This window comes from Mustelus asterias, chromosome 9, assembly GCF_964213995.1.
Source record: "Mustelus asterias chromosome 9, sMusAst1.hap1.1, whole genome shotgun sequence".
NCBI lineage: Eukaryota > Metazoa > Chordata > Chondrichthyes > Carcharhiniformes > Triakidae > Mustelus > Mustelus asterias.
Window position 1 is genome coordinate 97,643,114 of NC_135809.1, and position 23,263 is coordinate 97,666,376.

The 23,263-nt window shown below is 43.2% G+C and overlaps 1 protein-coding gene across 1 annotated transcript in view; it reads right to left on the reverse strand.

The window, feature by feature from the left end:
• Positions 1-23,263, reverse strand: part of otog (otogelin) — a 217,048-nt gene that overhangs the window by 98,975 nt on the left and 94,810 nt on the right. The window contains exons 27-30 of the mRNA XM_078221380.1: positions 20,948-21,104; positions 19,899-19,925; positions 15,999-16,166; positions 11,957-12,235 (exon numbers count right to left, since the gene is read on the reverse strand). Of these exons, the coding sequence (XP_078077506.1) occupies positions 11,957-12,235; positions 15,999-16,166; positions 19,899-19,925; positions 20,948-21,104 (631 nt within the window). The remainder of the gene's footprint in view (positions 1-11,956; positions 12,236-15,998; positions 16,167-19,898; positions 19,926-20,947; positions 21,105-23,263) is intronic.

Sequence of the window (23,263 nt, forward strand, 5' to 3'; positions counted from 1 at the left end):
CTAGGAACTGCTTGGTGTCCAGTGGGCAGTGTCATTACGCCAGGCTCACAGTGCCAGGGTGCCCAGTGGGCAGTGCCAGGCACCCCCATGCTCCCACTCCTAGGGAGGGGCTTCAATGGCCTACAGTCCTACCGGCGAGGCCATCACGACTGGTTCCCATTGATGGGGACCATATGTGATCCTCCCGAGTGAGGACCTTCACCGGCAAGGCTGCTAAGGTAAGTGAGCCCAGACAGTTGCATCCCAGGCTCACTTGTATTATTTAAATTCTATTTTAAATAGAATTTAAAAATTACAATTAGCCTTGGGCCCCCCGGATATCCAATGCTGGTAAGATCACAAGAGGTGAGAAATCGGGCACACACCCGATTTTTCTGCTCTCTCACGATTTTACTGGCTTGTCCCACCCATCGACCAGCGGGACGAGAAGGTAAGAATGCCCCCATGCTGTTTTGCTTTACTTTTCCGATTTTCTGTCTGTCTATGTTGCTTTTATTGAACAGTTTCTTTTGATTTCGGAGGTTTCAACAAGTCGAATGCCGAATGTAATGCAGGAGAGACTTTAGTTGTTCGAAGAGTGGTATTCCTATTAATCAGTGGGAATTAATTAAGGCATTTGATCAGCAAAACTTGTTCCCTGGTTGCTCTCAATGTATGATTCATGGTTGGAACAAAAAGCTCTGCCATTCCGTTCGTAGCAGGATGGCATGTTGCAGACCTAATATGTTGTATAACATTCTCTTTCAAGAAACATTTGAATTCTTGGGAGACAAACTGAGGTCTGTTGTCACTTACCAATTGCTCAGAGAATCCAAACCTACTAAAGACTTCTCCTAGCTTCTCAATTATCTTTCCTGATGAAGTTGACTTCATTATAAGGCCATAAGACCATAAGACAAAGGAGCAGAATTAGACCACTCGGCCCATTGAGTCTGCTCCACCATTCAATCATGGCTGATATTTTTCTCATCCCATTCTCCTGCCTTTCCCCATAACCCCTGATCCCCTTATTAATCAAGAACCTATTTATCTTTGTCTTAAAGATACTCAATGACCTGGCCTCCACAGCTTTCTGCGGCAAAGAATTCCACAGATTCACCACTCTTTGGCTGAAGAAATTCCTCCTAATCTCTGTTTTAAAGGATCGTCCCTTTAGCCTGAGGTTGTGCCCTCTGGTTCTAGTTTTTCCTACTGGTGGAAACATCTTTTCCACATCCACCCTATCCAGGCCTCGCAGTATCCTGTAAGTTTCAATGAGATTGCCCCCTCATCCTTCTAAACTCCAATCAGTACAGATGCAGAAACCTCAACTGTTCCTCATATGACAAGCCCTTCATTCCAGGGATCATTCTTGTGAACCTCCTCTGGACCCTTTTCAAGGCCAGCACATCCTTCCTTCGATACAGGGTCCAAAACTGCTCACAGTACTCCAAATGGGGTCTGACCTGAGCCATATACAACCTCAGAAGTACATCCCTGCTCTTGCATTCTAGCCCTCTCGATATGAATGCTAACATTGCATTTGCCTTCCTAACTGCCAACTGAACCTGCACGTTAACCTTAAGAGAATCTTGAACAATGACTCCCAAGTTCCTTTGTGCTTCTGATTACCTAAGCAGTTCCCCAATTAGAAAATAGTCTATGCCTCTATTCCTCCTTCCAAGGTGCATAACTTTTCCATATTGTATTCCATCTGCCACTTCTTTGCCCACTCTCCTAATCTGTCCAAGTCCTTCTGCAGCCCCCCTGTTCCCTCAATACCTCTACATATCTTTGTATCATCTGCATCTTTGGGGCGGCATGGTAGCATAGTGGTTAGCACTGCTGCCTCACAGCACCAGAGACCGGGGTTCGATTCCCAGCTTGGGTCACTGCCTGTGTGGAGTTTGCATGTTCTTTCCGTGTCTGCATGGGTTTCCTCTGGGTGGTCCGGTTTCCTCCCACAGTCCAAAGATGTGCAGGTTAGGTGGATTGGCCACGCTAAATTGTCCCTTAATGTCAGGGGGACTAGCTAGGGTAAATGCATGAGGTTATGGGGATAGATAGGGCCTGGGTGGAATTATGGTCGGTGCAGACTCGATGGCCCCAATGGCCTCCTTCTGCACTGTATGATTCTATGAAACTTAGCAACAGTGCCTTCAGTTCCTTCTTCCAAATCGTTAATGTACATTGTGAAAAGTTGTGGTCCCAGCACTGACCCCTGCGGCACACTACTAGTCACCGGCTGCCATCCTGAAAAAGACCCCTTTACCCCCACTCTCTGCCTTCTGCCAGTCAGCCAATCCTCTATCCATGCCAGGATCTTACCCTTAACACTATGGGCACTTAGCTTAGTTAACAGTCTCCTATGCGGCACCTTGTCAAAGGCCTTCTGGAAATCTAAATAAATCATGTCCACTGGTTCTCCTTAATCTAAGTTCCTTGTTACCTCCTCAAAGAACTCTAACAGATCTGTCATACATGACCTCCCCTTGATGAAGCTGTGCTGACTCAGCCCTATTTTATCATGCACTTCCAAATACTCCGTGATCTCATCTTTAATAATGCAATCTAAAATCTTGCCAATGACCGAAGTCAGGCTAACTGGCCTTTAATTTCCTGTCTGCTGTCTCCCTCCCTTCTTAAACAGCGGTGTTACATTAGCTACTTTCCAGTCCTCTGAGACTCTCCCTGCCTCCAGTGATTCCTGAAGGATCACCACCAATGTCTCCACAATTTCCTCAGCTATTTCTTTTAGAACTCTGGGGTGTAGTCCATCCAGTCCAAGTTATTTATCTACCTTCAGAGCTTTCATTTTCCCCAGAACCTTCTCCTTTGTGATGGCCACTGCACTCACCTGTGCCCCCAATTCTCCTGGAGACTTCTGGCCATTTTGAATGAGCATCAACCATTACTAATAACACTGTCCTTCAAAGGTCCTGGAAATTCAACTTGCCAAGCCTCTTCCAGCCATTCCCAAGGATACAGCGGTGCTAATAGAGGCCAGTTTCGTAACTTTACACATGAAGAACATGTTTCAGCTTTCTCTTCAATCTCCATGTCCAACCCAGGCCACCAGAAATAACTCCTCACTGTTTTTTTCATGCACATAATTCCATAATTTGTGCAATTTGTTCTTCTCAATGGTGATGGATTGATTACTCTGAGCACCTGAAGAGACATCCTGAGAGCACAGAAAGCTACATTCTTCTGGTGGAGTACAGTTTCAAGTCAGGTTTTAGTTCTGAGGTCTCACCTTGTTGTACCATGTCCATTACTTTGGAGAATATGAGATCACTCCGAGTATACTGCTTCACTTGTCCTGAAGCAACAAGAATCTACTTCCATTCAAGTAGTCTGACAAATCACTTGCTAGTAGTAATTGGGAAAGTCCATCAAAAGCAATGCCCATCTCTGGATTCTACTTGTTGCAAGTGATGGAATTCATGTGTGTGGTCCAAAAATAGGCAACAATGGACGATGGTCGATCAACAGTGTGAAATTTCTTCTGTACCGGAATTGATGGAATCTCTTTACTCCAAATATAATCCCTAAAGCTTCCCTTTCGATTTGTGTGTAGTTACTTTCAGCTTTGTGCAGTATTTGAGACAAAAAGGCAATGGGTCTTTCTTCACCCAATGGAATGTTGTGGGATACCACCACTCCAACACCATAAGGAGATACATCACACGTCAACCATAGAACCATAGAAACCCTACAGTGCAGAAAGAGGCCATTTGGCCCATCGAGTCTGCACCGACAACAATCCCTCCCAAGCCCTATCCCCGTATCCCTACATATTTACCCGCTAATCCCTCTAACCCTCATATTTACCCGCTAATCCCTCTAATCTACGCATCCCGGGACACTAAGGGGAAATTGAGTTTGGCCAATCAACCTAACCCGCACATCTTTGGACTGTGGGAGGAAACCGGAGCACCCGGAGGAAACCCACGCAGACACGGGGAGAATGTGCAAACTCCGCACAGACAGTGACCCGAGCCGAGAATCGAACCCAGGTCCCTGGAGCTGTGAAGCAGCAGTGCTAACCACTATGCTACCGTGCCGCCGTCAACTGTAGGGGTAGAGTAGGATGAAAATGTGTAAGGACTTCTGATTTGAGAAATGCTTCTTTAGCATTATTGCATTGATCCAACCACTTCCATTTCTTGTTTTGTCACAACAGTTCATGCAATGGTTTTAAAATGGTTGCCAAGTATGAAACAAATCTTCAACTATCCTAGGAAGGATCGCAACCTGAAAATATTCTGAGTTGCAGGCACGTCTGGGATAGCCTTGACCTTTGAAGGAGATTTGTGAAGGCTTGTGCCATCAATCACATGTTCCAAATACTCAATGAAGGATTGGAAAAATTCATACTTGTCCTTGCAGATTCTCAGTTCATAATCTTCAAATCTCTGAAGAGTGGCATCCAAATTCCTCTTCATCTCTATCAGATAGCACTGGACTCTACTCAGTCCACTTAGTATCTGATGCATTTCTCTTTGAAATAATGCTGGAGCTGATGTAATACTAAACAGTAATCTTCGGTACCGGAACAAGCCTTTAAGTATCACGATTGTCAGAAGTTCCTGTGTCTTCTGGTCTACGTTCATCTGTATGTCTGGCACAGGTGAGTTATGCTAAAATGTTGGCCTGCTAATCCCACAAAACAGGTCATCAATGTGGGCTAATTGGTATTGTTCCATACACAACACTGGATTAAGGATGACCTTGAAGTCTCCACAAATCTGTACAGATCCATCCTTTTTGATGATAAGTACTATTGGTGTAGCCCATTCACAAATACTGACAGGTTCCAAGACTTCCGTCTCCACCAGTCATTCCAAATCAGCCTCCACTTTCAGCTTGTGACTCGGATCTCATTCCAGATAACACTGGATGCCACTCATTCCACTCAGGATATGATCCATTGCCCTTTGAAACAATGCTGGAGCTGATGTGATACCAAACAGTAATCTTTGGTACTGGAACAAGCCTTTATGTATCACAATTGTCAGAATTTCCTGTGACTTCTGGTCTATATTCATCTGTAGGTATGCTTGGCTCTGGTGGATTTTGCTAAAATGTTGGCTTCCTGCCAATCCTGCAAACGGGTCTTCATTGTGGGTTAATAGGTATTGTTCTGGACACAGTGCTGAATTTGAAGGCTCCACAAATCTATACAGATCCATCCTTTTGATGACTGGTACTATTAACGTGGCACATTCACGAATACTGACCGGTTCCAAGACTTCCGTCTTCACCAGTTGTTCCAAGTCAGCCTCCACTTTCAGCCTGATAGCATGAGGTACCAACTTTGCCTTCAAGCATTTTGTTTGGCTTACTTCTTTAATCTTCAATTTAACTGTAATGTCATTCATCCTACCCAGTTCTCTGTGTGTTTCTTTAGAATTTTTGTGTGGCCTGATTCTCCATTAGTCATCAGGTTGATTTCAGCCCACTTCAGTCAAATCTTTTCTAAGCATTTTGACCCATCATTGCTGGATAATTGCCCTTTACTACATGTAAAGACAAATCATTAAATTGCGCAGCTACTTCAATGTGGGCCTTCGGTGGAACCACTTCACCTGTGTACATCTTTAACACTATTCTTGAAGCTTTTAAGGGAACATGTCTACATTTTTCCTCATGTACAGCCTCTGGCACCAGTAACAATGCTGCCCCATTATCGACTTCTATCCTTACTGGCTGTCCATCCAGCAGTGAAGTGACCCAGTATTTATTCATACTACCATCAATAGCTAGCACGTTCAGTGATAATTCTTCCTCAGACTGAGAGATGTTTTGTTTCTCTCGCCCCTTTTGCACAGCATGAACACCTCTTCTTTTATTGTGTTTACAGGTTGTCTTGGTTTGCTCTTGCTTCTTATTATTTTTGCTCGCAGCTTGCTTTTTCTTCCAGCAGGCATATGACCTTGTTTTCCACAGCTTCTGCATATTATATCCTTGCACTAGCATTCTGCAGCTGAATGCCCTGGCTTCGCACATCGATGACATGTACAAGTTTCAAAACTCTGATGTGTCATTTCAGCTGACATTTTTTTGTATCTAGGTATTCAATCTCAGTTGCTGAGCTTCTTTTTCAGTCAGCTCCATTGAATCAGCAATTCCCATGGCCTTTTTCAGAGTAAGGTTACTCTCGGTTAACCAGCGCTTTTGATCTCCCTTCACAGATCACAGATCAATCGTTCCCAAATTGTATCATTCAGCACATCACCAAAGTCACAATACTCTGCAAGTCTTCTTAATACAGCTACCAATTGTGCAATTGATCCCCCTTCTTCTTGATGTCTTTTGTGAAATCTGAAGAGCTCTGCAATGACCAAAGGCTTTGCCAAACAGTGTGCTTGCAGAATCTCTACAATTTGTTCATACCTTTTAGTGCCTGGCTTCTCTGGTTGCATTAAATTTCTGAGGAGATCATTTTTTTTCTCCCCGTCACATTCAGGAACATGGGAACCCCAATATCTTCCACTACTTTGTTAGCCTGCACAAAATAGTCAAAACGCTCAGCGTGGGAGCCCCATCGCTCCAAACCTTCATCAAAGTGTCCCATGGTGCAGAAAACTCCTGTCATTTTCTTCCCAATGGAGTGACCTTGCTTTTCCCATTTAAACAAGGCAACAACCTGAGCTTCAACTTCTCTTTCAAAAGAAAAACCTAGCTCTATAGTTACCCTGCAGAGGCTTTTACTCATTCTTAATGCCTTTTCAAGATAATCTTAGGGGTCTTTTTCTGAAATGGGAAATATACGCAAGTCAGTTGGAAAGATAGGCTAATGTTTTACGTGGAATATCCACCCCTCAACCTTCCACATTTTGTTTCCCTTCGTAATTTTACTGTGGATTCCATTCAAAATGCTAACTTTTTTCCTTTCAGATATTGACCAGTTCTCCATGTTCAGCATTTTCTTTTTACAAGTAAACATGACAATATTCATTCTAGCCACTAGATGTAGCACTTTGCAGGGTTGGTAAGTTTTATCTTAGGTAGTGAATATGTTAAGAAAAACATAAATAGCCAGCTGTGTAAGGGTCTTTTCACTCATCCCCGACTCCCCACCATTCCTCCACCCCCACCCAGCTCTCCCCAACTCCAACTCTACTATTTCAATCATGAAGTGACAGTGATGTGGAGGATTGAAGTAAGCCTTCATTTCAAGGAGAGAGAGAGAGGGGAAGCATAAGATTGAAAGTTAAAAGTAAAACCATTGATTCAATATAAAGTAAGGAATAAAGGAGAGTTTTTGCTTCTTGAAAACCTTTCTATTATCCAGTTTGTTTCACTCATCCTTCCATTACCCTTAGAATCTTCATTCCCCAGTTGGATATGATCTCTGATCTAATATGTCAGGCATTTACAATAGTCAGCATGAAACTTAATCTCCCTTTGCCTCTGCACTCTGTAGCTGGTATAACTTTTCCATTAACTTAAACAAATGGTGCTATATTTTTAGAATGTGTAATTACCCTGCATCAGCATGCTAGGTCCAGGCTGTGCCTAAGAAAGTGTGCTGCTGAATGAATCGAGTTCAAAAGAGCTTTGCTTATAAAAATGTTGAAACTTGAATCCTTGGATGTGGTGATTAATGAAATGCCTCTTGATCATTTGATCTGATCCCACTTGCTGAGATAAATTGTTTTAGGTTTCCTTCGGCATAGATTAGATTTTTAGCATAAATGGCTTTGAGAGAAAGATCCCCATGCTTTAAAAAGATAAATCAGTAGCATTCCTTAAAAGGTTACCACTGAGGATCGTAATATGCTTTTTCTCTCATTTAAAAGGAAGAACAAGGTCCTGTTTGAAAGCAAGCTATGTTTCCAGAAGAATTCCCTTTTTTTAAAAACATACCACTGTTGGGCAAGGCCCTTGTCAGACCACCTATTGAATTCTTAATGAATCTGTGATTAAAGACATTTGTTAGTGGACAACAGGCACTTAACATTGACAAAATCTGTCAATTTTCTAAGTTGGAGCGTGCCGACCACAGCTGTGTCAGCTTGCTGTTATTATGCATAGAAAACACAATGAAGTCCATAATGCAATCATTGACACATCAATTGAATGTTTTGCAAATGAAGTGAACTGCAACAGGAGGAATCTCTCCTTGTGAAGGCAATCCTTGCTTTAGGTGTGATGACAAATGTTTCTTCAGTCATGCATCTGTTTTTTGAACTTATCTAAATTTTAAAAATATTTAAAAGATGTCTATTTCCTACATTTTATAATCAGTTGTAGATTTGTGTCCCACTTAAACTTTAAGCGGATAATTTAGGTTGGTATTCAAGTACAATCCTAAACAAATTCTGCTATGTTGGAAGAGGCATTCTTTGTGTCTGCCCATTATGGGAGCTTAGATGGACATTAAATTTATCATAAAAGCAAAATTCTGCGAACACTAAAATCTGAAACAAAAACAGAAAATGCTGGAAAATCTCAGCAAGTCTGACAGCTGCTGTGAAAGCGGATAGAGCCAATGTTTCAAATCAGGATGATACTTCAACAGAGCTCTAAATTTAACATGACACCATTCAAGTAGCAGTGAGTTTATTGGCCAATATTTCTCCCCTAACCAATAATAGTAGAAATATTAGAATAGTGTAGAAAGGAGGAGGTTGACATTCTACGACATGTTGAGATAAAAATTGGAATTGGAGGTTTGAAAAACATTAAGGTGGACAAGTCCCCAGGGCCAGATGGGGTTTATCCCAGAATACTGAGGGAGGTGAAGGAAAAAATTGCTGAGGCCTTGGCCAAAATCTTTGTATCCTCTTTAGTCATGGGCAAGGTACCAGATCATTGGAGAGTAGCTAACATTGTTCCTCTGTTTTAGAAGGGCAGAAGAGACAATCTGGGAAATTACAGGCCTGTGAGCCTGACATCAGTGGTGGGGAAATTATTGGAGAAGATTCTTATGGACAGGATATACTTACATCTGGAAGAAAATAGGCTTATTAGCAAAGGCATCATGGTTTTGTGAAAAGGAGGTCATGTATGACAAACTTGATTGAGTTCTTTGAGGAAATGACAAGAAAAATTGACCAGGGCCAGGGCAGTGGATGTTGAATATATGGAATTTAGTAAAACCTTTGATAAGGTTCCTCATGGCAGGCTGATACAGAAGGTGAAGTCATATAGGATACGAGGTGAGCTGGTAAAATGGATACAAAACTGGCTTGGGCATAGAAAGCAGAGAGTAGCAATGGGAGGGTACTTTTCAAACTGGAGGTCTGTGACAAGTGCAAGGATCAGTGCTGGGATCTTTGTTGTTTGAAATATATGTAAATGATTTGCAGAAAAATGTAGGTAGTCTGCTTATTAAATTTGCAGATGATAAAAAAATTGGGGGAGTAGCAGATAGTGAGCAGGATTGTCAGAGGATACAACAGGATATAAATCAGCTGGAGACTTGGGTCAAAAGATGGCAGATGGAATTTAACCCAGACAAATGTGAAGTGATGCGATTTGGAAAGTCTACTACAGTAAATGGCAGACCCCTAAGAAATATTAGCATACAGAGGGATCTGCACTGTGTGCAGATCCACAGTTCCCTGAAGGTGGCAACTGGGGTGGACAAGGCTGTCAAGAAGGAGTATGGCATGCTGGCCTTCACCTGTCGGGGTGTTGAGTATAGGAATTGGAAAATCATATTGCAGCTGCATAAGACTTTGACTAGGCCACCTTTGGAGTATTGAGTACAATTCTGGTCACCACACTACCGGAAGGATGTTGACACATTGGAAAAGGTGCAGAAGAGATTTACCAGGATATTGCCTGGTTTGGAGAATATGGACTATGAAGAAAGGTTGGAGAAGCTTGGATTGTTTTCATTGGAGCATCGGAGAATGAGGGGGGACCTGATAAAGGTTTACAAGATAATGACATGCTTGGATAGAGTAGATAGTCAGAGTCTTTTTTCCAGGGTCAAAGGGCCAATTACTTGGTGGCATAGGTTGAGAGTGAGAGGGGAAAAGCTTAAAAAAGATGTAAGGGGCAAGTTTTTCACACGGCGGGTGGTGAATGCCTGGAATGCACTGCCAGAGGAGATGGTGGAAGCAAATCCTATAACAATGTTCAAGAAGCATCTGGATAGATACATGAATAGACAGGGAATAGAGGGATATGGATCACGTAGAGGCAAAAAAATATTATATTAGAGAGACATCTGTGTTGGCAAAGACTTGGTGGGCTGAAGGGCCTGTTCCTGTGCTGTATTGTTCTTTATTCTTAACCAATAATCAATTGGTCATTTGTCTTGTTGTTTCAGTAGTGTTTACTTAAAAACACTATATCCCTATAACCTAAAATTTATTGTGTGAAGTATCTTAACAACTGTGTACAATCCATGAAATTCCTCCATCCCACTCCCCATCCATTGCAGATTGTCTTGTCCCCCTTTTACCAAGCTCTAAGTATTGACTATCTGAACTTGAAACTTGGACAATTTTCCAGGGGTCACTGTCAGCTTGGTAAATGAAGCTCAAGCCTCACACCATAAAGAAAACACGGACAGTACATGCATTTCCCCAGCAACATTATTCTTCCCTGTAATCAAAATTGACTCATCTCCTCCTACCAAAACCATGATAATGCTTTTTAGCTGTATAGTTTTGTCAAAATCATTCCAAGTCTTGTTACATGATCCCAGTGTAACATAAAGAGCTCAATCTTCTCTCCCATTTACCTATGATACCATGCGACTACTAAGCGCTTTCCCCGTAATCACAAGCTTTCACCATTCATGCTGTCAATCGTTTAACAGTGCATTGGCTAAATGTTTCTCTCTGATCATTAATAGGTCAATTTATTTCATTTAATTCATCAAAAATAGTTTCTTCGTCTTTTTCATTATTTTAAACAAGAGCAATCCTGTATAACATTGGATATTTTCACATTTAGTCTTTCACTATCTCTTCAAACCTCAAATGGAACTATGTCCTTCCCGCCCCTTAATCTGGTCACCACACAGTCTACCCAATGAAATGACTGCTTACATGGCTCAGCAAGGGGGGTTGGGGAATGGGGAGCCTGAAATGGGACAGGGCGTCCAGAAAAGAGGCATCCTATCCTTTTCACCAGCCACTAAGTTTCACCTAGTGGGCTGGACACTTGTCACTGGCCTTCTCCCACTGCTGGTAGAATCAAAGTAGAGGTGGGTTAGAGTAGTTAGATAGCAGGCAAGTGTGCTTGAAGTGGTGGCCACTGCTGGGACTGCAACAATCTCTAAGGGAGCTCAGGTGAAGACAAATCCGGGGTTTCACCTGGGCCAGGCCTGGAGTTTCCCACAAAGGGAGTGGTGTGGCTTGGATGGACAGTGCATGGGGAAATGGGGGATGCAGTGAGAGACTACAGAGGGCACTACAAAATTATGGCCTCTGTTTCCATTTTCCTGCCAAACATTTTCCCCTCTTAATAAAGTAGGAGAATGCAATGAAGAACAACAAACTCTAAAGAATAAGAAATATCTAAGAAATTTAAGTATTAAATAAAAGAAAGCTTTAAGGGTTACTTTATCAAGAATATTAAAAGACACACTTTCTATGAGACCAGAATAAACTGCAGCAAAAAAAATAATTAAGGTTACGCAGAAGAGAATGTCTATCTGAAAATAAAGTTTTGTCTATCAGAAGCTTCATGTCAAAATGTATTTTCATAAATTACAATAAAGGCTAGGAACTGAATCTTCTGGCTCTTCCCACAGGTGGGATCATTCAGTCCCACTGATGGCAACTCTGTGGTGGCAGAGGGTGTGAGCAATGCAACATGCCGTAGATATCGGCGGGATTGGAAGATACCACCAGCGACCAATGGCAGGTTGCCTCCACTGCCAGAAAACAGGCTGTGCAGTGGCTGGAAAATCCAGCCCTAGGTTCCTATTTTACAATGGCACATTTTTATAAATGGGTTAAATAACAATTAACCTGGTCACATTATTACCAAGATCATTCCTTACCTGTCAGCTGGAAAAGAGTAGCATGTCTGAAGCCCTCTGAGTGATTGTATTTCATCAGATGGAGCAAGGAACCCATTTGATGAACAAAGAATCCTGGCTTTCTGTAAGACTCAAAGGCATTGTATCCTAAAATCCATGCATCTTTGTGGAATATAAATGTTGCTTCTTTTTGAAAAGTTTTGTTATATTCCCATTTATCGAGGTGCAGGGCTCCATCATATCTCATCCGAAGGAAGTAATTTGGTTTGTCGGCCACTTCCAAGGAAATTAATGATGCATCTGTGATAAACAAAATAAAGAGTTGCAGTTAGATGGCAATTTGCATGAGCACCAAAAGTCACAAAGCACTTTACAGTCAATTAGGTACTCTTGAAATGTAGTCACTGTTGTAATGTAGGAAACATGTGGCCACCAATTTGTATACAAATGGTAATGTGATAAAAACTAAATATTTTTGATATTGAATAACCAGCTAATGGGCCCAGGTGAGTGCATTGCTCAGGGGGGAGAGAGACATGCACGGGCAGTAACCAGGCACTGCGCCCTGGAACTGCAAGCATGATGTCATTGAAACTGCCCCCTTGGATTTTTTTCGATCTCTCTAACAATGCAACGAGAAAGCCACCATTGCGGCCAGCGGCTTCAATGCCATGTTTCCCACCCATTGCCACACTCTGCATAAAAAGGGAAAATTCTGCCAGTCTGTGTCAGAGGCAGTGTCAGGGACAGGCTCTCTGTGTGGCCCAATTGTGGGGGTTTCACGCTATGTGTGATGGGCAGGGTGAGGGGCAGGGTTGAAGGCAGGAAGACAGTGCTGAGGCCTTTGATGGGGGGACTTGGCAGTTGACGGGAGAGTGGGTAGTGAGGAGTGGGACCTGGCATTGAGGGTGGGTTTGGCAGTGAGGGGGGAGTGCTGATGATACTATCGTGGTGGTTATTAGTTGTGGGGTGGGGTGGGGTGAGAGCCCTCAATAATTGTGCCAAGAGGTGGGGGGGAGCCCCTGTTACCTTCATGGTGGGGGCTGCTGCTGGGGTGAGTTTCACTATAGTTCTGATCAGGGTGTCCTTTTAAGATAGTGTCCCGATATCTGTGGAGCCAGCCTTGCAGTGTCAACTTGGCAGTGCCAACCTTGCCATGGCACTGCTGTGACATGTCCTTCTCCTACCAGAGGCTCTTATTCCCTTGGTGCCCCTAGCAGGATCCCCTCAACTGTTTCCTGTTTTTATAAAGCTGATGTGAACCTGTGGGCAAGATTTGAATATTCTATAAGGGGGTGATCAGATGATGAGTTGGTCCTCTAATGATGCAGATTCATTAAAATGTATCTAAATGAGGCGGGAACCTCATTACATCCCTGTCGAGTGGGTGGAGAAAATCTTGTTTCCTGACTCTCATGTATTTTGTCGGTGTCAACATTCTCACTGACGGCGAACATAGGCACAAAATCACCCCAAGTGTCTTGAATAGAATGTGTAGATTTACCTTCATCAGCCAATTATCCCTAACATTATTGGCTCTAAAAGAACTAAATCCTGCATTTTTATAGCATCTTTAACATGGGAAACATCCACCTTGCTGCACCAGAATTGAATCTGTGCCTATTCACTGGCACAGTGACACATGCGCTCACAAACAAAGAGCAGAACTAACGGCACAAATATATCTGAATGCATATCTGGCCATAGTACTGGATGGGTTTCAGAATAACTGCAGTAGATCATGGTTTACAATGGTACTGTTTGCAAAAATTCAGACTACAGTGATCAACACTCAGCATAGTGTTGAAAGTGGAGTCACAGGTGGACAGAGTGGTGAAGAAGGCATTCGGCATGCTTGGTTTCATCGGTCAGAATATTGGATACAGGACTTGGGACGTCTTGTTAAAGTTGTACAAGACATTGGTAAGGCCACACTTGGAATACTGTGTGCAATTCTGGTCACCCTATTATAGAAAGGATATTATTAAACTAGAAAGAGTGCAGAAAAGATTTACTAGGATGCTACCGGGACTTGATGGATTGAGTTATAAGGAGAGGCTGAATAGACTCTGGAGCGTAGGAGGCTGAGGGGTGACCTTATAGAGGTCTATAAAATAGAGGGGCATAGACAAGGTAGATAGTCAATATCTTTTCTCAAAGGTAGGGGAGTCTAAAGCTAGAAGGCATAGGTTTAAGGTGAGAGGGGAGAGATACAAAAATGTCCAGAGGGGCAATTTTTTCACACAGAGGGTGATGAGTGTCTGGAACAAGCTGCCAGAGGTAGTAGTAGAGGCGGGTACAATTTTATCTTTTAAAAAGCATTTAGATAGTTACATGGGTACAATGGGTATAGAGGGATATGGGCCAAATGCGGGCAATTGGGATTAGCTTAGGGTTTTAAAAAAAAGGGTGGCATGGACAAGTTGGGCCAAAGGGCCTGTTTCCATGCTGTAAACCTCTATGACTCTATAGTTTGATGGCCTTACCCAGCAAGCACATCCTATATCCATCGGCTATGTCTAACCTGGAAAAGTGATTGAGCAACTGATCTCATGGCATCTAGATCAGTACAGATCTAGATATATAGGAGTGCTATCTGTACAAGAACTCGACTGCTAACATCAGCATAGGACTGGCCCAGGGGTTTCTGTGCTGCTCAGTTGCATCCATCTCCTTCCAAGCATGTTGCAGGGCTCACCTTTCAGGGTGGTGTCATAGTAAAGAAAATAGTGTTGCCTTCATAGTGATTACTTCATATTGAACCACCTTCATTTCTGTAGCCATCACAAAGAGGGCCAAGTCCTGAGCTGTTCTGTTACTTACCCACAGGCCTGTACTGCAAATTGGTTTTACCTTTGCTTTATTTTTGCTTGTCATTTCTAGGGCCCTCTCCCTTCAACTTTGGGTAAAGGCTACAAATGTGTTGAAATTACTTTTGAACCTTCCACAAGGCTCCAAGAAGTTGTGTTGCCTTTCCACTTTTTGCCTGGCCCTCAATTTTCTGACACCATTAATGTCACTCCACTACATTCCCAAATCTACAGCTGCAGCTGTGCCTAATAGTGCTAATTATCTGACCTCAGTTAAATGCGTGCATTTACTTTACTTCAGATATGTTTTGAACCCATTTCTAACCATCTGAGAAGAAATTGCATCTGTTTCAGAAAATATACCCTAGTTTATAGATGAGCCATTCAGGTAAGAAAATCTCAAGTTTATTCCTCACTCTTTCTATCTTTGTTGACCACAGCTGAGTCAACAGTCAATGGATGATATAACTGGCACCAGTGATCTTGAACTAGGCAAGGAGTGAAAATTATCAGTCTGGGTTCTTGCTTGCCTGATAATCTTGTGCGTAAGAATGGATACCTGGGTGAGCTATTGGTAGGTGCCTGGCCCTAGTGATGAGACCAAAAATAGCCACAAATTAACAGCTTAATTTCAAGAGGAACCAAGAAAGAGAAAACTAGTGAAACAAATGTATTGAACATGGCCACAAAGGAAGTATGTAACTCTACACAAGCAAAATGTTATATTCATAGACCTATACCAAACCTGTATACAAATATGGTTCTCTAAAATTGTACTTCCACACATGTATTCTCAAGTTGTGCATCTAGGATTATTCTAATGATTTCATATGCATCTACCCCAAATCTGTACACTGACATCTATTCTTTAGAGTAAAACATGAAGACACCATCTGGAATTGACTTCAACGAACAACAGGAAAATGGTGATAAAAAGCCACCACGGACCTTTGTTTTTGAGGTTTATTATAGTGCTGTGCCATTATAGCTCCTTCATCTTTCAGCTTTTTATTTTCAGTAACTATAGCAGGAAACTCAAAAGCAGAGGAGGATGACAGAAAATGAAGAATAAGTTTACTACTCAGTTGCTACTTTGACATATGCTTAACACTTGCATTTCTATCACTGGGGCTAGAATATGATCAGATGATGCTGGGGTGCAAAGCATGGCTAGTTATAATGTTGCTTTCTGGCAAATATACAGTATTTACTGCTGAACACTTGCCAAGTTAGTTGGACTTAGATTTACTTACCATATGGCTTAGGTGAGAATAGCCCTGGAGTCAGCATAAAAAGTGTCAATATTCCTGGTATAGAAATTTCTCTTGTAGCTGGAAAAACAGCACCACTTGACAAATTGGCTGCCACCACTGTATTGCCATCCAAGTAACTGACCAATGAGTAAGGGCCTTTTCCCAGCACTGCAGGAAGAAAAATAGATTCAGTTTCATTTAGAAAATTAATGTATTGTAAATGTGAACTGCAACTGTACCTGCAGTACAAGTACTTCTTTGCTGACTTGGCATCATTCATTTTAATGTTGTAAGTTAAAAATAACTGGGGAACGCGGTGGGGAGAGCGGGACCAGAGAATCCCAACGCTAGTGAACAGCACGCCACCTCTTGCCGCTGAGAAACAAGTGGCTGGGAAGCCAGAGAATTCCCCCAGATGCTTTTGTTCATTTTTTTCCTGACCTCAGTTTACTATTCCTCTTTAAACACTTGGCTTCTCTAAAGAATCAGATTTAATTGACTTTTTATTCTTGACATTTTTCTGTCCCTAATTTCTCTGTAAAAAATTGAATCTTTTATTTGTCAAGCCTTTTTGTGTTTCACTTTGATGGTTTGTTAATAAAACTTCCTATGTTGGCTACATTCAAACTAAATAAAAGTGGAATGTTTATCATTTGAATAAAATGGATGTTGTGCCATGAGGAGGAGCATCTAATGTAATTTAATATACTTCTAAGACGGGCTGGAGGTGGATCAGGAAGAAGATGCCAAATTTATTCTCTATAACTGAATGAACCAAAGTTTGAAAAGAATATCCTTTTTAAATTAATTTACAGAATATGGGCTTCATTGACAGGATGTGGAAATGCCGGTGTTGGACTGGGTTAAACACAGTAAGGAGTCTAACAACACCAGGTTAAAGTCCAACAGCCTTATTTGGTAGCAAACGCCACTAGCTTTCGGAGTACTGCTCCTTCGTCAGGTGAATGGGAGTTCAGGTGTTTTGGCTTTGGAAAAATCTTTGGACTTCTTCTGTCAATTCCGGTGTCTGTAAGAACTTTCTGGTTTTGGTACCCTTCGTTAGATAGATGGAGAGTTCTCTTAAGAGATATTTTAAGCTGGCAGGGAGCCGCTCTTGCCCTCTCTAAGTGTTGAAAGGTGGCAGCTCTTCAGTTGAACTACAGTTCAGTGCCGTTAATAGAGGGAATTCCAGGATTTTGACCCAGCAACAGTGAAGGAACGGCTGATATGTATCCAAGTCAGGATGGTGAGTGACTTGGAGGAGGACCTCCAAGTGGTGGTGTTTCCAGGTACCTGCTGCCTTTGTCCTTTAAGATGGTTGTGGTTGTGAGTTTGGAAGGTGTTGCCTAAGGAACCTTGGTGAGTTCCTTCCAGCTTGTAGATGGTACACACATCTAAGCAAATACGTGTACACAGTGCAGCACTACATCAGGTCCGAAAAGTTAGAAATCAAAACTATCTGCGTTTACACAACAATTTATGAAGTGTTTATAAGTGCTCAATGTTCCTGTTGTACTTTTGAGTATATTATATAATTTATGCAAAATAAAATGTGCAGACACCAGTTTATTTTTAAATGCATTTTGCACGTAATGAGATTGTATCCAACACTGATTTTCAAATGTCCTATACAGAAAACACTTAGCCCCCTCTAGGGGCTCACTCTTGTTGATAATCAAGTGGCTTCTCTTTATCCAGGCATCAGGGTTCTGACAAGCAGGCATGTTCTGTAAAGTAATTAATTTTTTGTTTCATTTAGCTGTCTTAAACTCATCATACACATAGTGAGCAGTTCATCCACAGTTTGGTGTAAAACAATTGGGTTTGTTTTTCTCTGTGTGTGAAGAACAATCCTTCAACTGAACTGACCGCCCAGTTAAATAATTTGTCTTTAATTTTACAGCTGGAGGAATGTAAAACATATCCCTATTTGTTGCAAAGCAAACTCTGAAATTTTAGACAGAGGATGTATAGTTGTGAAATGAGTCCATTACATGTTAGCATGTTCCACAAATATGTTCATGTTACATATCTTTCTACTGGCATTGTAAATTAAGGACACACAACGGATTGAGAAGACTTCACAAATTTTAACATCAAATTTTGGCAAAGATCAGTTATTTATGAAGCTTGCAGATGCCATAACTAAATTGTAGCCACCTTACAGCATCCTAAGGAATCTATAACATGAATACAAAAGCAAAATACTGCTGATGCCAGAACTACAAAATATAAACAGAAATTGCTGAAAATACTCAGAAGTTCTTTCAGCACTTGAGGAGAAAGAAAGTTCTTCGGCTGGAATTCTCTGGCTGTTCATGCTAGCGGGATTGTCTGGTCCCATCCGCAGCACACTCCCTGCCGTGGGTTTCTTGGCGGCATGGGGTGGTTTTAAATGGGAACTCCCATCGACATTGGCGGGGCCAGAGGATTCTGCCACCAGCAAACTGCGCATCACCTCCCGCTATCGAGGAAAAGCTGAGGGTAGGCCAGAGAATCTCGCCCATCATCAGAACCGGGAAAAATATAACAGGATTTGAGCGGGTGAACTGTGGGGGACAGGGGAGGGTCAGAAGGACAGAACTGAAGGTAGAGTGCAGGGCAGGAGAGATTAAAAGGTTTCAATGTGCAATACCAAAGAGGACAGTAATGCGGCAAGTAGAGAAACAAATGATGTGTCTGGAGGAGGTGTAAATGGCAGAATCCCGAATAACCAAAAGCAATGTTAAGGAAATAAGAGAAAAATGAGAGAACAAACCAAACCAGCAAAGAAGAAGAAAACAAAATGGGGCCGGAAGTTATGTTCTAAAATTGTCAAACTCAGTGTTCAGTCCAGAGGACTACAAAATGTCAAGGCAAAAACTGGGGTGCTGTTCTTTAAGCTTTGTTGGAACATTGCAGACAGCTAAAGTACGATTATGGTGGAGAATATAAATGACATGTAACTGGAAGCTAGGGATCATAGTTACAGACTGAATGGAGGTGTTTCACAAAATGGTCACTGAGGTAACTCCTCAGAGGCCGGTGTCCCTTCACCAGATTCCTTCTATTTACAAACAAAATTTCTCTCCAAAGAGTGCTTCAGATACAAAGTCAGAAACTGGAGTCTCAGTAGCCCTGACACTCCTCAACATGTATGCAAGTGAGTCTCTCTGATTGGGCAGGCAATCATTACGTCAATCAAGGAGTTCATACTCCAAAAGGCACACCTCATGGGCTTTGTTGAGGTTATTACAGCCACCCAGCTGCATTTGGATTCCCCCAAATGTAGAGGAGATCACACTGAGAAGTGAACACAACTGGGGATTCTCCCCACTGTAGTTGAAAGAACTCACTCTTGTGCCTGTTCTATTTCCTGTACTCACTCCTTCCCCTCCCTCCCATAACCATGATGGGATTCTCCTTGTACTCACCTTTCATCCCCCAGCCTCGAAATTCAAAGGATCATCCCGTATTATTTCCACCACCTCCATCATGATGCCATCACCAGACATATCTTCCCCTCTCCTTTCAGGATTCGGAAAGAACCATTTCCTTCATTATACCTTGGTCCCCACCTCAATCAACACTAACACCCCTCCCTCCTACAACACAGAACATGCTACACCTGCCCTTTGGCCTCTTCCCTTCTTACCGTCCAAAGCCACAAACACTCCTCCCAGTGGAAACAGTAACTTACTTGTACTTCTTTAATTTTAGTATACTGTATCCACTGCTCACAATGTGTTCTTCTCTACATTCAAACACAATTATTTAAAACTTATTAATAACTGTTTGTCCATCAGTATGTTCTATCCCTACAACATGAACAGTAATTCTCGTAAATGTAGAAAGCACATTTAATCAAAATATTGGAAAAACCTTGCACGTAACTGTTACCATCATAAAACCGAATCTTACCTTTGTTGTAATATTCACAATCATAAGCTGAAAGAAAGGAAAAGCGCAAATCACTCATGCTGAACAATTGCCATATGGTGTGGCCCAATTTCTAACAACTGAATGTAATATTTTTAAATTCATAGATCCTTGGGACCAAATGCAGTCATGAGCTCACACAGGCAAACAGGGGGTATCACAGTGGTGATCCCAAGGGTTGCCATTCACTTAATGGCAGGGAGCCTGCCTCTGCAAGATTCCAGCCCACCCAAAGGGCAGGTAGTTCTGCAGCCTTGGCAATGCCACCATCAGAGATAAACATTGTTGAGACTGCAAGGAGAAGGAGAGAGTTCCTAAGGCCAGGCAGATAAACCCTCCAGTGGCAGTGTAACAGATGCAGGGATGGCCATTGCTGCTGGCTGACCCCCCTTCTTGGGCCATAAAGCCTCGGAAAAGGAGAATATCCTCCTCCCCCTCCACCACCCCCCCCCCCCCCCCCCCCCCCCCACCCCCGGCAAGCTGCCGCAAATCTGCCTTGATGTAACTGGTGGACACACCATGCAGCAGTGGGACTTTCCGATGCTGATAAAATGCTAAAATGCTAACAGTGTAATAAAATGGTAATATAATAAATATAGGTTAAAACCTTAATTGACTACCATCTTCCAATGATCTGAGCTGCTGCCATTCCTGCCTTTAGTAAGATCCCATTGTGTCAGGGCCATACGAGGACCCCTCATGATACCTTACATTTTTCATTTCACCACCCCTCCCACTTCGTCTCCAAAGGGCTGGTAAAATTCTGACTTATATATCCTAAAGAATTTCTGTGGAAGGTGTAGAAAACAAGTTCCACTTTCTCATTGCTCCTCCAAAGAGCCCCACAATCAAAAGCAACATGCTATAAAAGCAAATGGAAATGGGAAATAACATTCATAGGCTCCATGTCAGCACTTTTGTGACTCAAGGGGCAATGAATTTGGAAGGTGTAGGTCCCTGCTTGAGCACTGTTCGCCTGGTGACTGGAGTGGTGAGGGGGGAAACTGTTCTCCTGTAGTTACTATACTTACGGCAGATTGTGGGGGTTCTCCAATCAATTGCAATTCCATGTTGACAGCACGCATGAGCATATGCGAATACACTGGTACAGAAACACTCACAGTCTCCACCACGGTTACAGGCACATGTATCTGACAAGCAGTTGGAATAAAACCAGGTGACATCAACCTGAATCATTGAAAAGAAACACACATTAAAACATAAAAAGATTGGGTGCTTTACAAAATAGGTTATTAAACAAGACTGGGAGAGTCAATTAATACAACAATATCTTTTTTGCCAACCAGTTCAGGTTTTGGCTGTGCCACCATTAACTGGTTACAGTTTCCATGCATCAAGAAAACTGTTTTCCAAAATCAACAGAGTTGTCATTGTTATGTTTTAAAGATACAAGATTGTGATTATATACATTGACAATAATAACAAGTTTACTTTTATAGTATGCCTGTTAGCTACCTGACATAAACCTTATGGTGTTGACCCTCCAGCTATTTGGACCAGCAAGCTGATATCGCCCATTGTTCCTCAGGTATCATCCGTTTCCAATTCACAACCTCCCTTATTACACTCTCCTCGAAAAACCCACCTTTAGATCTTTCCAATCTTGTTGAAAACCATATGAAAATCTTCATCTTCCCTCAGATCCACTGAATAGGGTGTCACCTACCGGCTTCATGGCCATCTATTCTGAAGTTCTATGTTTGAACCACCAAACGGCCTCTTCCTGCCACCACTGCTATTCAACCCGTGTCCTGTGGGGGAGTCAATGGCCGTGATTCTCCCATCCCACTGCGCTAATGTTTTAGTGCAGTGGGCCAGGAGAGTCTTGTGTTGGCCGATTCGTGGGTTTGTGCGCATGTTCACTCCCTGTCTCCTAGTGCCAGATTTCTGGCAGCGTCAGATCCGCCGGAAATCAGCGAGGAGGCGCAAAGACTATTTAAATGGTCATTTGCATATAATTTAAATGTGGTTAGCGCACCCAGGATTGAAGTCTCCGGACTCGCTAGCATCTCTCCACAGCCACCCCCCCAGCCAGAGTGGTTCACCCCAGCGGGGTTTAGAGTAGCTCCCCACTAACAGGGAACTAGTAGCCCAACCCCACTGAAGTGAAGAGGGGGCAATCAGGGCCCACCAGAGAGTCAGGTGGCGGGGGGTGCCCCCTGGATATTGGCACCTTGGCAGTGCCAGTCTATGGCCCCTGGCACTGCCCAAGGGGCAAAGTGTCAATGCCCAGGGGCACCTTGGCACTGCCCATCGGGCATGGAGCAGTGCCAAAGTGGGGGCATATGGGGGGGGGTGGGGCCTAGGGGGCGATTGGTCAGGGTGAGGGGTCCCGCTGCCACTCTGCATAGGGATTGGTGGGGGAAGGAAGGAGGGCAGCAATCGGTGCAGGCTGGGGAGAGGGGGGTGTCAGGACTGTGGGGGTGGGGAATTGTGGGTGTGGCTGGAGGTTGGGCAGGCCGAGGGTTGGGTGCAGGGTTGGCCCAGGAATGGTCGGGGGGCCAGCGATTGGGCCAAGGGGGTGCGGAGAGCCGACGTTGCGGGAGTCACAGGGCTGGCCAACAATCGAGCTGGCCAGCAATTGGGAGTCCATCAGTGCAGGGCCACTGCACATTCATCGATCTCGGCACTGTCAGATCGGTGCATGTTCCGTAACCCGCTCAATGCACTGATTTCAGCTTCTCCAGCGGGAATGGTGGGAATAGTAGGAATGCCCCTAGTTTTTAATGATATTCATGCTGGTGGCCTCTGCAGTGCACAGAGCGTGGGAGATTCTTCTCTGAACTACCTCTGAAAAAAACAGCCTGAATTACTCTAGTTTTCATGCAAATTCAACACTTAGAATTTTTTTGGGAGAATTCCACCCAACATGTGGATTGCCTGGAAAGAAAATGCTGCCAGCTTTGCGTGTGGGCTTCCCGGAGGTGCCTTGAACAAAGATGCTCAGTGCCATGACCCCAACTCTGTGACCCTTATCCAAACCCCACTGAACTTTGGTTTCGGGTCCTTCGTTTATCCTGGGGCCCCTGGTGGGGACATTGCTGGCAGCTACAACTGCTCTTGGTGGCACTGATGGGTAATGGAGAGCTGCCAGCCTCTAATTGGCCTGCAACTCTCAGGGTCAGAATGTCTGCCCCTGGCGTCTTTAACTCTCAGGAAGTTAGGACACAAGCCACTTAAATGCTTGACAAGCATTTCATACCAGTGGGTGTTCCCCAGCAGAAGTGATGTGTGGGTCCCATCAGCTTTCCAGCCCTCTGTCACAAACATTAAATTTGTCCATCATTTCCAGACTGAAAATCCCAAGTATCTCCAGCTTTCAGTCT